The 14,173-nt window shown below is 40.6% G+C and overlaps 1 protein-coding gene across 5 annotated transcripts in view; it reads left to right on the forward strand.

The window, feature by feature from the left end:
- Positions 1–14,173, forward strand: part of GDAP2 (ganglioside induced differentiation associated protein 2) — a 37,510-nt gene that overhangs the window by 1,209 nt on the left and 22,128 nt on the right. For all 5 annotated transcript variants that reach the window (XR_008577331.1, XR_008577330.1, XR_008577327.1 and 2 more), the window contains 7 exons: positions 558–804; positions 2,356–2,495; positions 6,603–6,756; positions 8,292–8,380; positions 10,754–10,830; positions 11,896–12,055; positions 13,720–13,870. Coding sequence is in view for 2 of the 5 variants with exons in the window: in XM_054827155.1 (XP_054683130.1) it covers positions 629–804; positions 2,356–2,495; positions 6,603–6,756; positions 8,292–8,380; positions 10,754–10,830; positions 11,896–12,055; positions 13,720–13,870 (947 nt within the window). In the remaining 3 variants the exon portion in view is untranslated. The remainder of the gene's footprint in view (positions 1–557; positions 805–2,355; positions 2,496–6,602; positions 6,757–8,291; positions 8,381–10,753; positions 10,831–11,895; positions 12,056–13,719; positions 13,871–14,173) is intronic.

A 14,173-nucleotide genomic window follows, 5' to 3' on the forward strand; every position in this document is an offset into this window, starting at 1 on the left:
GGTTGTATGATTTGGGGGGAGGGAGGATGTTTTCATGGCTTGTTTGGAAGCAGGTTTTTGCATTAAGGGTTTTTGGAGGTTGTGGTAGATTAGAACGTTATTTTCTTTTGTGTGTTTTTTCTTTTTTTTTTTTTTAAAATATATGACCCAGGACTAGACCAAAATCTCAGAAGGGATAGATTATACATACCCTGCTACAAATTTGCTTTTTGTTTAGATAAAGAAGTAATAATTTTCAGAAAGGCTAAGGCCCTTTCTACATCTGGGAGTTTGCTTTCAACATTTTCAAAGTACAAGGTCACAAGCCCGTTGGACCAATTTAACAGAGAAGATGTTATCATCTTACAATATTGGAAAAGGGTTGGCATACCGCAAGTATTTGCGTTGCTTTTTTGCATGCAGATAACAAAATGGAAAGAGGGAGCAGTTGAGTTGGAAATCTGCTTTTCTGTTTTCTGCTAGCTGTAATTGCATTGCAGTCTTGTGAAAGGTCTGGCCCCACAGGAATTACTTTTAGTGAACAGCTGGTGACCTGGTTTGATTTTCTTCCTTTAAAGCACCTGGAAGACTCCAGTGAGAATTGGAGTGTGACAAGTTAGCAGAGGAAAGGAGTTGTTGTTTCCATTCCATGGATCCCTTGGGTGCTCCTTCCCAGTTTGTGGATGTTGACAGTCTGCCAGGCTGGGCTGATGCCTATGAGGCTAAGCAGCTGGACTCTCACCAAAATCCTGTTGAAAAAGCTCAACTTGATGTTAGATCACCTTTTCCGTACAGGAAAGACATCAATGCAAAAATAATCTTATGGTAAGTTCCATGGGGCTCTGGTGTGTTTTGTCATCACTTCTCCTCATTTACTGCAGGATCTGATTGCCTGGTATAACGATGACTGCTGTAGAATAAAGCCTTTAAACCTTCTTTTCTTGAATCAAACAGTATAGATCTGGGAAGAAAATAATCTCTTTGTTCACTGTAAATCTGCAAATGTGAGATTTTGTTCCACCATAGGTTATAAATTGCATGTTTATAGGCATTCCATGCAGCAGATTGGAGCTGTATGTCCTACTGTCATACTATATGCTTAATATTAAAACCTAATTGGGCACTGTGATACAATTTTTTTTTTCATTTAAAAAAAACATACTGTCTACTAGCTTTTTTCTTTCTTTAGTGGCTTTATTTTGCCTTCACTTTTCTGGTTTGGATCAGTATTTCTTTTTTTCATGTGGTTCTTGTGGCTTGCTTTGCACTCTGCCGCCTGATTCTGTGTTCTGTCTTCATATTTTCCTACCAAAATCTATTGATAAAGTACAGTCTGCTGAGGTGAACTTACTCCATCAGTTTTTATTTCCTGTAACTCAGATACTTGAACCTGCTCTCTCGATGAGTAACTCTGTTAATGTGAAGAGAGAAGGATTTCTCAGGGACACAGATTCAGGGATCAGCCTGAACCTTTTTCTGGTTAATACATGCAGGAAATGGGACTGTTCATGGATTTCCTGAACCTGATTATGTAAAGAAAGAGAAGTAAATGTTAAACATCTCTTATGACTTGGGCTTGGGTATAATAAATGCATGCAATTTCAACTGTTATTTGAATCTCTCCCTGTGCGTGGGAATCGTTATTTCCCTTCCTGTGCTCTTTGATACCAAAATGTCTAATGGCTGCTGCTGTGACAAAAAGCAGATCAAAGTTCTGCTAATCCATTGTCTCTTATGCATCTGTGCCTTGTGTATCTTCTGCATGTCTGATCCTTGAACAGCAGAATGAACATGATCAAATTGCGGCATCACAATCTTGGAACAAAAGCGATGAAAACTTGTCTAGCTGCAGTATCCCCCTCGATCTTCAGTGGTTTGGGGAAGAGCAATAGCAGTGAGGTGCCCTGGATAGTGTGTATGCAAACTGAGAAAAGAACATTGAAAAAAATTGTTGAAGTTTTGAAAGTGATATACCACAAGGATTGCCTGTCCTCTTATCTACAAGAGAGAATAGATGGGGGTTTTTGGGAACATATTGCACTCATCGGTTTAACACGCTGCTTCGGATGTTCTGCCAGCTAAATTGCCCTACAGACAACTACAACACTGCCTTTTCTACATATATCACTAAGTTACTGTTGAGGCTAGGAGTTCTTAAGGAAATGATGGGTTGCATGCAATCTTTCCTCGTCAGTTAGAGGCAACGGATGATTCTGCATCGTGAGCATGTTGGGGTACGATACGCTATATGGGCGCTGGATTACTGTTTATGCTTTTCCTTTAACTTGGCGTTTCCTTGCTTGTCAGCACTTATTTGAGAATATCCTGCTTAATCTTACATTTAGCCTGCAATAAACTGTTTCCTTGTTTCCTCAGGAAAGGAAATGTAGCGTTACTGAACTGCACAGCCATAGTAAATACCAGTAATGAGTCTCTCACTGATAAGAATCCAGTGTCTGAAAGCATATTCATGCATGCTGGGCCTGACCTGAGGGATGAACTCCAGAAGCTCAGAGGTAAGTGGCTGGAGACATTTTTATCTTACTGAAATCTATTGTCCTTGCATAGTACAAAGCATCAGGATTTGGGCATAAACTAAAATCAAGGTATAACTCCCCCCACAATGTCTGGTGTTAATGTGAAATAAATGGAGGAAACACATGCCAATCTAGTCTTTTGTCTTTTTGCCATTCAGGTTACAGATCATTGAAAATCTGTGGCAGATGTTCAAGTTGCTGAGCCCTTACTTTATGATACAATAATTCCCATTGTTATCTGAAGCCACTTAGAGTAGTTATCAGAGCTTTTGCTTGAGGGCCCAGTGTTGTACATCTTCAGATTTTGCTCTTACCCTGTTCAGAGTGTTGTGTATATACTGTGGAAGACAGGAACTGAGGTTCACTGTTGTAGAAATTAAGAGGGTTCTAACATACACTTCGTGTATCCTCTGTCAGGCTATTAATATACACACACAGTCTTTCAGGAAACTATGGCAATAATAGATGGAACGATAAAACACTGCATGTCTAAATAAAGTCTTAGTGACTACTTAAATTGTTTGGTTCGTTTGCCTATTCTGCAAAACAAATTGCTTTCTAATAAAGTTACAAGACCATTCCTAATGGAAGGGTGTTCTAGAAATGGATGAAGTTTGCTTTACCTGGATTCTTTATTAACAGAGTTAATGGCTGATAATGATATTTACAAATACTCAGCTTTATTCCCAGTGTCTGTTGGATGAAGAGTTTCCTTATTTTGTGTGCAAGGAACAAAGAGTTTATAGTTATCCAAGGTCATACAGTTTTCAGCTAAAAATTCACATTTCTAATAACTATGGTACTGAGCTGAATTTTGAGACCCAATTGATCCCTGATTAATACTGCTCCCTTACTTGGGTAGCAGTTGTATCTCCTTATCACGTAGTAAGAAAATGGATAGAAGAGCCATAATAGTTCTAAGACAAGCTCTCAGCGGTTTAAACTACAATAGAATAGATAGCGTCTGTTTTTATAGAATCATGTTCTGCTGATTCAGCTTGCATTTTGTGAGTAACCTGGAAATAAAACAGGAGGAAGAGTAACCATTTCATAGGAAATGGAAAAGTCACGCTTTGGGTGGAAACAACTGTTAAAATACCGCAGATGTTATACAGTAGTTAGGACCCTGCTATGTACACCAGAACTCTTCTAAAAGAAACTTGGGTTTCTTATGTGCACTGTGAGGTGAGAAGAGAGGGACATTTCAAAGAGTCCTTAAAATTTGAGCTCTGTCAGCTCTGTAAGGAGTTTTTTGTAAAAGGTGGGCTTCTCTTCTTAAATTCCCTTTGCCATGCTCAGTTATATGTAGTTTTGTATCCTTCAGCCCTGTGATGACACTGATGTCTTTTCTCTAATGCATTCTGCAGGTTCACAACGCCCTATACATGACAGTTTTTCCTTTTAATTTGGTGACAAGAGCTTTTCAGAAATTAGTTCTTCTGTGACACTCTACTGGCGTGTTGCATGGGGGAGCAAAGAGAGGCTGGGTTACAGCTTTGGCTTTTGTGCACCCTTAGTGTGTTTGTCACGGTAGCAGAAGTGGAAGGGAGCTTAGTTAAGAAATTGGTTTGATTCTTTTGTGACCTCTGCCTCCTTTTTGCGCTCTTTTCCATTTAACCTTGAACTCTTTTCATAGGAGAATCTTCTTCGGGGAAAATGTCAAAATGTATGGTTGTTGCTCTAAAGCTGTAAAATAGGCGCGGTGGCAATTTTCAGTTCTCTCCTGCTTTGTTCCTACTACTTGGTATGCATTCATATTTCAAAGACTCCAATAAAAAAGTCATGACCTTAAAGCATGTGACGTGCTGACCTTTCAAAGGCCTTTGCTTTCTTTAAGGCTAAGCTAACTTGTGCCTTCCTGGGAACAGCGTGCAGTTTTGATTAACACAGAAATACTACAGCCAAGGTTCTAGGCTTGCAAATGAAGTGCTATTGATATATGCTTGCCTATCAAAACATACTTGTTGCAGTCTAATAAAGACCTTCTGTAACAGCAACGTATAGTAGTCTTCCAACTCCAGTGAGACTTTTCTCTGCTGCACACTTTATACGGAGGATTCAGAGAAAGCTGTTCCAGTGTTTGAAATCTCATCGGATAAAAAAAAAAATTAAGATCTTTGTTTCCAGCTTTGCCACAGACCTTGACCTTATGCAGCTCACTCTACTAGCTCGCCTCACCCTATATCTTCAAATAGGAATAATACTTGCTGCTTATTTTAGTTTTATAAATTTTGTAGAGATCTGCAGGCAGAAGGCATTGGGAAGTACTAAGTGTGATGTAAGTGTAGTTAGAGATTACTGATGCCACATCTGGTTGTCTGAATTTGTTAGTTTCTCCACAGAATTCATGACTATACCTCAGTCAAACTTGCTTCATTCTTTTCCACAAGACAGGTTTTCTTCCTACAGGCCTTTGCTTGTTCTTTTGGTGTTGTGCAACTTGGATGGACTGTGGAGGAAGAATAGTAACTTGATAGCTGATATATTGTTTCAGTATTAGCTTCTACTTTTTCCATATTGTGCTTATTTAGTTGCTCTCTTGACCTGAGGTTTCTTAGAGGATGTGCAGTAATTCAGAAGAGTATGCTTAGTTTTAGTATACTGTTGTATTCCTTCTGATTAACCATGAGGAAACAAGGTGGAGGTCTATAGAAGCTAATGACGTGATTTACTGGATCAAAAAGTTTACAAGATGTTGGCTTAAAGACAACATGTTGTTGCTGTTAAAAAGACATGCTTAAAGTTTTGAGTAAGAGAGATTCTTGACCTGGATTGTCTCTCATTATGAAACGTACGTTCATGCATGCTGGTAGCTTACCTGAGCACCACAAGGAACAGAGTGGAGTGGGAGAGGTGAATGCTCCTGTTCAGTGGGCAGCTTCATGATTGACTTAAGCCAAGCTACCACAGTGCTGCTGCCAGAAGGGTGGTTGCAGCTGCTTGTTCATGTCTCAGGCCTTTTCGTGGACGCTAGCAACCTAGAAGATCAGGTTGAAAGCTAATCCAGTGACAACAGTAGTTTTCAGCCAGATCAGAAAGCTGAAGTGCAGCTGTACAAGCAGAAGGAAGAAGGTGGAAAATGCTTGTCTTTGAGGGTAGGGAAAGAGAAAGACTGGAAGTACTTCTTCAGCTGTCCAGAACTGAAGCAGACTAGATTTGGGTGAAGAAGGGGGAGAGTTAGCAGAACTTTCTTCCAAGTGCTGAAGGAAAAACAGGCTTCAAACACAGTAGCTGTTCTGGATTTTTCGCTATCAGAAATGTATTAACAAACTGAAGGGAATAGAGGGGTCTATGTGTGTCACCAAGCGTTTTGACAAACTGATTTCCCTTGCAAAAAAAACCTATAGGAGCTAAGTATGAGTAAGTTGCAGGGCATAGCCAAAAAGCAGTCAAAACCAAAAAGAGGTACAGATGTAAAGTCTGCTACCATGCAGTAAATGATGCTAGAGTATGTAACTGGAAGGTGCTGGGAATGGCACAACTAAATGTGTTATTTGAACTTCTGTGCCTTCAGACTAGTCACCTAGTCTGCCAGGAAAGCTATGATCCTACTCCTGACTTGTGGATACAAAGAAGGCTACCTTGTTCTGCGAGCGTAGATGAAACGAGTGCTTGATCTATTCATTTTTAATAGCTTTGCCAACAGCTGGTGGGTTTGATTAAGGAGATTTATAGTCCTTTTATCCAAAAAGCAATCTCCCCAAACCAAGTTGTTAAATTCAGAGGGACTTTTTATTGCTGGTTGTATAGCGTATTTGTGCATCAGTTCTCTGCACGTCGTTAAATCATTTCTCCTTTTGGTTTTGTATGTGGCGTAGTAAGCACTGCAATTAAGACAGCATTTCCTGCAATATCTGTTTTTTCCTTACATGCATAGTTTTAAAATTTAGGGGAATGAGCACAGGTCTCACCTCCTCAACCTAACTAGCAGCTGTTATGAGATAGCATGCTATCCTTAATATTTAATGTCTTAAAGCACAGACTTCTATATATGAAGTGGAGTTGTCTGGAGGAAGTCAAGGGCTTGAATACTTCCAGCTTTCTTATCATGACATTGGCATTTATCCTTGTGTTTATTTCTTTCAGGGTGCAGGACAGGCGAGGCTAAACTCACCAAAGGATTTAATTTGGCTGCACGTTTCATCATTCACACAGTGGGACCCAAATATAAAAGCCGGTATCGCACAGCAGCCGAGAGTTCTCTGTATAGCTGTTACCGCAATGTTCTGCAGCTCGCAAAGTAAGCACACAACTTATGTGAGGGTTTGCCATCCGTGGCACATCTGTTCTAGATACTCGGGTCTGCACAGAGGCCAAATGGCTGTGAATATCTTCTCATGTATACTGGATTTGGTTAAGGACATAAGAACGTTAGTGGCTTATAGTGGTACATATCATGCCTTTTGTTATCTGTTTTGCGGTGTAGATAAAATGTGCAGAGAGATCTGAGCTGGTTCAAGTCCTAAAACAGTGTAGCTAGAGCTGTGCAGCATTCAGTGACTTTGGGGAGAGGCAGCATTGGTAATTGCGTTGGGCTCCATGCTGCCAAATGCTTTAAATAATCTTGCTCAAGCAGCAACTTCATGCGTCTCTGCAGCCACGTGGACATATCTACAGGCAGATCTGACTGATGTATCAGTTCATATGTCTGGCCTCTCTGCCTGCATACAACAGCCACTTAAAATTCTCAGTCAGGGTTCAAGGTTATTTCTAAATCCACAGTTGCTGCAGATGGGTTTGTAGTTTCTCCTCTTCCATCTGTGGTATTTTCTACTTCCTCTTAGCTAACAGGTTTTTTGATCTTTCTGCTTTCTATTTTTCTGTGTTCTTTTCTGTACTCTGTTCTTCTCCTGTGATGGCTGCTGTAATGGTAGCAGTCACAAATAATACCTGCACAACAGCAATAAACTTAACAATTTCTTAGGGTTGGGAAGATAATTCTTGCAAGTCTGGACTGTGTGTTACAGTGCAATAGTATGTGTTTCATAATCAAGATTACAGCAAAGGTTTCTAGTATATGCCAGTTTTGTTCTGCCTCAGAAGTAACAAGCAAAGTCAGGTCTGGATCGAAACAAGTTAAAAAATTCTAATAAATCTGCTTACTGAATTCTGAGTGCCTTTCAGTCAATCTATTCTCTAGAGTAACTTTTGACACTTGTGAAACTGTCTACCAACTCTGAGCTTGCTCAATCTCCTCTGATGACTGTTGGCAACACCTCTGCTTTACTCTTCTAAAAATGTGTGTGTCTGAAGCATCTTACTGATCTTAAAGTATGTGTCACTTCAGGCCAGTGATTGTCTAATCATACCTAGGATTGAGTAAGTCACCTTGTCTGTGTCCACAAAACAAGTGATAGGTCAGGTGGAGGAACAGAATAATGTTTGCAATAAGGAATACCTTCTTTTCCCCTACTTCTCCTTGCTGTCAGTCCTATACAGGAAGGAAAGTACTTTAGAAAGGATTGCAGGGAGCTTGAGGGAAGAACTTCTTCATTCAGGATATGAGAAACTGCAGGAACAACTTATCTGAGGTGGAAGGAGAAATCTGAGAGCAAACACGAGGAAACAGTGTGGAATCATTAATGGTTCCCCCTTCCTCTGCTTAATGATGGTATGTATGCGTCGTGCCAAGACAGAATGCTTCTGCACGAACCTGAAAGAGGATTGCTGCTGCATAGAGGCAGGAAAAAAAGTACTGGTGTTATCTACTGTACTGACAGACATTTCTTCTCATTTGACTGTTTGTTAATTTGGTTTTCTTTTTCTGGATTTCAGGGAACAGGCAATGTGCTCTGTAGGATTTTGCGTCATTAACTCCCTGAAAAGATGCTACCCCTTGGAGGATGCAACCCACATAGCACTGCGTAAGTTTGTTGGAAAGTGTTGTAAACTGGATGGCAGTATTCAGCAAATCACATACCACTGACAAACTGCTGTTGATAGGGAGAAACCTTTATTTTAGGAGGCTGTAGTTTGTTAGAGGCTGTAAAAAGGCAAGGCCATCCATGGTTGATCAGGAAAGGGAGGATAAAAACAAATGATCCTTTCTTTGTTGAGAGGTTATCAGTAAAGATCCATGGGAATCTGTGCTGGAACTTGCAGTCTTCAATATATTAATTAATAACCTAGAAAAGATGCTGAACAGTGAAGTGAGAGAGTTTGCTATTATGAACAATTTTCAATTACCAGCAAAGATGTGGCCTTACTGTTAAATAGCTGTAGACCTCAAGCAACAGAGTGAATTTCATCTGCCATTTTAGTGTCATCAGCATATCCAAACATAAAGTGACCCACCCATATATGCTTCTGCCTTTGCATGCGAAATGATGGGCTAATCCTAGGAAGCCAAATCTTGAGATTGTAATAGTTCCATGAAAACAAGTTCACTGGAGTTCAAAACAGCAAGCTGAGTAAGACACAACGAAACAAAGAATATTATGCTATAAATCTGTGTTTTGTCCACCCTTTAAAGCTGCACATTCAAAAGGAATATAGCAGAACTACAAGCTGAGGAGGTCAACAAGGATAGGGAAAGGCAAGAAATATATAAATAAGATTAAGTCTTTTTCAGACTGGAATACACTGAACTTGAAGGGAGTATGATAGATGTCTGTAAACTCATGAGTGGCATGGAAATGGTGAATAGGAATCAGCTGTTCACTGTCTCCCAAAATAAGAACCTTCAAAGAATGCTAGTATGAATCAGGTTCAGAATAAGCAAGGGGAAATGGTTCTTATGCTTACACTTTTTTTTTTTTTATGGAACTTCTTACCAAAAACCATTGCAGATGCTAACAGTTTTCAAACGAGTTTGGGTTCAGGAGGAAACTGTATTAAAGAAAAAAATTACGGCTACTAAAAACCAGTTAGAAAATTTCTAGGCTGACAATACTTAAAGACTAGAAAAGTGCTTAGAGAAGAATATTACATACTTGCCTGGGTCTTTGTTTTCCCTTTTCTCTTTTGACTTTTTCATTTCTGTTGGCCTGTTCCTATCTGCTTTCCACCACCACCACCCAGTCCCTGGACCTTCCTGCATGGTACTCCTGCACAATAGGAAAGTTACTGTGGATGGAAGGAGAGGGTTTTCCTCTTGCTATGCAAGCTGACTGGAGAAATCTTTCTCACCCTTTGTTTTAGCAGAGCTGCTGATGCTGGAGAAACGGATTTGTCCATTGTTTTCTCTGCTACCTGCCTGTTATGTGAGCATATGTTTTCGGATGTCTCACTCAGGTTCAGAAAACTGTTTGCTGTGGAACTGCACAACTGCATTTTTCCTGTAATGTTGTGGGTCAACCCAATTATACGTGAATTCCTGTACAGGAAGTATTTGAGAATAGCTCTTTTTATTTCCTCTGCTCGCTCTTGAACTCGCGCTAATGTATTCTCTGTAGGGTAGACTTCTTTGCTTTATTGCTCTCTTTTGTTGTCTCTGTAGGGCTATACACTACTTGATAAAATATTGCTAGACCGACCTGCTTGTTTGGACACTTTCTCTTGGCAGTCTGACAGCAAAGCACTTGAAAATTCTGACATGTCAAGATTATTGTAGCTCAGGGACCTTGTGTACAAGGATATGTCTGACTGGGAGCTTGGTTACAAAATGTTTTGTTTTTTTCCCCTCAGCTGCAAATGCTTAGGAACTTGACTGTGTCCCTGGATTATGCTAAAGCTTTGGGACAGTCCAAAAAAAAGTGATAGAGGAAATAAATTCTATCATGATTTACAAATACAATTTTTATGTGCCTTTTTGGCATAGCTGACCCCAGAGGTTTTGTGTGGCTGACTCTGTCTTGTACCAGCTTCTGCTGTGGCTTCCTTATCTTGCTTTCCTGATAACTTAGGGCACAGTGACTTGTTCTAGGAATATCTGGTTTTGGCTGTTTGCACAGGACTCTGTAAAGGAAGGATTTGTCTTGATTTTGCAGGGCCATAGAATCACATTCCACAGACTGAGGAATACCTAATAAGCTAAAATCAAACAGACACTTTCTCTCTTTTTGTATCCATCTCTAAAGTGAGAAGCAGAAGAGAGTGAAGCTGGAACTTCCAGTATGCCAAGCAACTCATTTGGTGTGTTAAACTACCACTTAATCTACACTTGCATACAGCCTGTGGAGTTCTGTTGTATGAGGAGAGAGATGTGTCTGTTCTGCACTCTGACTTCCTAACTTGTAGTCATGTGTGTAAATGTCTCCTCCTGTTTTGCTAGCTATATTTAATCTTCTTCCTTGCAGGCACAGTTAGAAGGTTCTTGGAGATTCATGGAGCCACACTGGAGAAGGTGGTGTTTGCAGTCTCTGAGCTTGAAGAGGTATCTCCTTGATGTTCATTCCACAAAAATTCATGGGCATGTTTGATCTTCTCTGCAGCAGTATTAACTTGTGCATTGCAGAGCTGAATTTGTATTTCCCCTTCAAATCACATAGACTTTTGGTCTAACAGCATCCTTCTGTCTCCTAGTAGCATAGTGTCTTTCCCAGTACTGTTTATGCTCTTAGCAGTCACTATGGACATATTCAGAATCTTTGCACTTCTGACTTCTGTGTTCCTGAGCCATAAACAGGAGCTGATACTAGAGGTTATAGCATGCACTTGTGCTGGATGGGATCTGCCAGCCAGAAGGGAAATTCCTCCTTAAGCAATGCTGCTTCTCTTGTGCCGGTTTAGCATGCCCACAGATCACCTACAAACATCTTAAACGTTGGCTGCTGGCTTGTTGAAATAACAAGCTTCACATTTAATGATCTGTGTTCAGACAAATGCTAGCAGTTTGAACATTGACTTCTCTTGTATATCAGACTTGCTAATGGCTGTTCCTGGGCAGAACATCCGCTGTGTTCAGGTTCTGTGGCATCCAGATGAGGAAAAGAGCTAACATGCTGGGGTTCTAAAATTGCTAATCAGTTGGAGAGAACACATGAAGTATTACAGTGTTCACTAGAGACTTTTCATTGTGTTCCTCCATGTGGGGAGAGTTTCTCTTGGCTGGTTGTTGGGGGTTTTTTTTTCCCCCTGGTGAGATCACTAAAGGTGATCTGTGTAGTGGTGTGTTTTAATGTAAGCAGCCTTTGCTGAAGTCTATCATCCATGCGTATTGTAACTTCATTACAAAGCTAAAGTATCTGCAATCTACCTGAGTTCATGCAGGTTAAAGCAGCGTCCTCTCAGGGTCATTTTTCAGTAAGGAAAAAAAAAAAAGATAACCTTTATCGAGGTTATCTGACTTTATTGCCAGGTGGCAGCCCAAAATAAGCCATTGAAGGACGTGGTGCTTTGCCCCCAAACCTCTGAGAACATTGCTGCTACAAGGGCAGGTGTTACTTAACTGAAGAGCAAGGATGCGTGATAGACCTTCACGCATTTTTCTTATTTGTAGGCCACTTACCAGAAGTTGCTGCCTCTGTATTTTCCAAGATCATTGGAAGAAGAGATACAATCCTTGCCTTACCTCCCTGCAGATATTGGCAATGCAGAAGGAGAGCCTGTAGTACCAGAGCGGCAGATCAGGATTACTGAAAAGCCGGGTGTTCCGGACGGTAAGTTCTTAACTTTGGACTAAGTATCTCTGTGAAAATCGATGGAAAAACAGAAGAGGCAGGCTTCCTACCCCACCTCACCTAAGGCAGGATATAATGAAGACAGTTGTCAAGCTGCCTCACTGGCTTCATGTGTTCCACATCAGTAACTTCTGCTTTCTGCCTCATCGTGTAGAGCAGTATGGTTAGAGGATGTGGTAGAGCTGTTGTTCTGTCTTTTTTTTTTTTTTTTTTTTACCTTGGGGCGGGGAGGGGGGAGAGGTGGGGAAGTTCATTCCCTCTGCAAATTTTTTTTCCCAAGGTAATTAGCAGCTTTGCAGGGCTTTTTTTCAGAATCTTGTGCAGCCCATAACTTAAAAAGGCATTATTCTTAATGGTCTATTAGCAAAATGTTGTTTGTATATTAGCAAATCTTGTCTCAAATTATAAGATTCTGTTGATACAGCATGTGCCTCAAAATAGTAGATGCTCAATGAAAACTAGGAGAAAGTCCCTAAAAAATAGAGGAACTAGATCAACCCAGAGATCACTATTTGGGAAATGGCTGTGAAAGCTCAGTGAGAAAAGTCTGTTTATAAAGAGATTGCCTAGATATCAGGGTTAAGGAGGTGAAACATGTAGTGCAAAACAATTTACTATATAAATGGGTATAGCTGTCATATTCTACATTATTTATTAAGTAGTGCTATGAAAATTTTACACTTCAGGCAAAGCCTTAAACCTCAAAAGCAGATAACTTGGAATGGGTTTCAAAGGTTTTCTGCTTTTGCATGGCCAGTTGGGATGAGGCTGAATTGGATACAGACAACTTAATTTTCCTGTTCACAGTTGGGTATCTGATGTACCTACTCCTGCTGATCAGATTCCGATCTTTTTTTTTTTCCCCCTGTCCAAACTGCTGATTAGAGTGGTATTTGCAGCTGTGGCTTGTTTTGCATGTGTAGGCGCCAATGGGTGTAGCACAATCCCACACTTCTGCCCCATTGCTACTGTAGTACATCACACTAAAACTGGGAAACTCAATTCCCATCCAGATTGCCTGGAGAAGTGGTGCTAGAAGCCTTAACAATATTCCTTGATGACATCAGGTTCAGTGGAGCATTCTGGTATTGTCACCAGCAAGCAAACCCATGCTCTTGTAATTCATCACACAGTCATGTTGTAAACAATACTAAAAATAGTCAAACTCAGGTTACCCCTAGCTCTATAGCATCTGTTCAGGCTATGTCAATGACAGAAAAAGTGAGCCCTTTCTACAGTACAGCTTCTAAACTGAATAAAGCTGCAGCATCTGCCCTTCTGCATACTTATTTTTCCCCCTATGACATGTAGGACAGCTGTAAAGCCCAAGTCTTTCTCTCCAGACTTTATTTTCTGAGAGAATTAACCATTATCCCTTTGTTACAAGCTGATGACTAGGACTTGCCTGGTTAGTTTCCAGGCAAACCAACATTTAGGGGAGTGTGTAGTTGTCAATCACATGCTATAATCTATCAGTGGTATTGGTGAGATATCTGAGCCACATCATGGTACATTGTGGGGATTTGTGTTAGTTTGTGGCATGCTGACTGGGTTGGCTCACTGAAATACGTAGCAATTCATCAGCGGCGTTGCTGTCCTGTACACAGCTTGAACATTTTACACTACCTTTGTTTCTACTGCAGATGCTTCAGATGAAGAGGGTCTGGAGGCAGATTTGTCTTTCATTGGTTCCCATGCTTTTGCCCGCATGGAGGGAGACGTTGATAAACAGAGACGCCTCATCCTTCAGGGACAGTTGTCAGAGGCAGCACTGCAAAAACAGCATCAGAGGAAGTGAGAATTTCCTTGTCTGCGTGAATGCTTTGCATTAGTTAGCTCTTCAGAGGACCAACCCTTATGATGATTTTATTATCTATAAAGCCTAATCTTCTGGCAAGGAAATACAGATAAAGCCTGGTATTACTATGGTAGCCTCTTTGGCCTGAAGGGAGAAGGGAAGGGGTAGTAGGAGGAAAAGGGAAGCTAGTGATAAACCCACTAGCATACCCAGGGCACCTGACCAGCTGCCTTATCTCTTTGCCACAAGATGTCACTGTTTTGTCACCGTTTTTTGTAGTGGGGTCATTTGCATCAATA

Source organism: Grus americana, chromosome 1 (genome assembly GCF_028858705.1).
Source record: "Grus americana isolate bGruAme1 chromosome 1, bGruAme1.mat, whole genome shotgun sequence".
NCBI classification, from domain to species: domain Eukaryota; kingdom Metazoa; phylum Chordata; class Aves; order Gruiformes; family Gruidae; genus Grus; species Grus americana.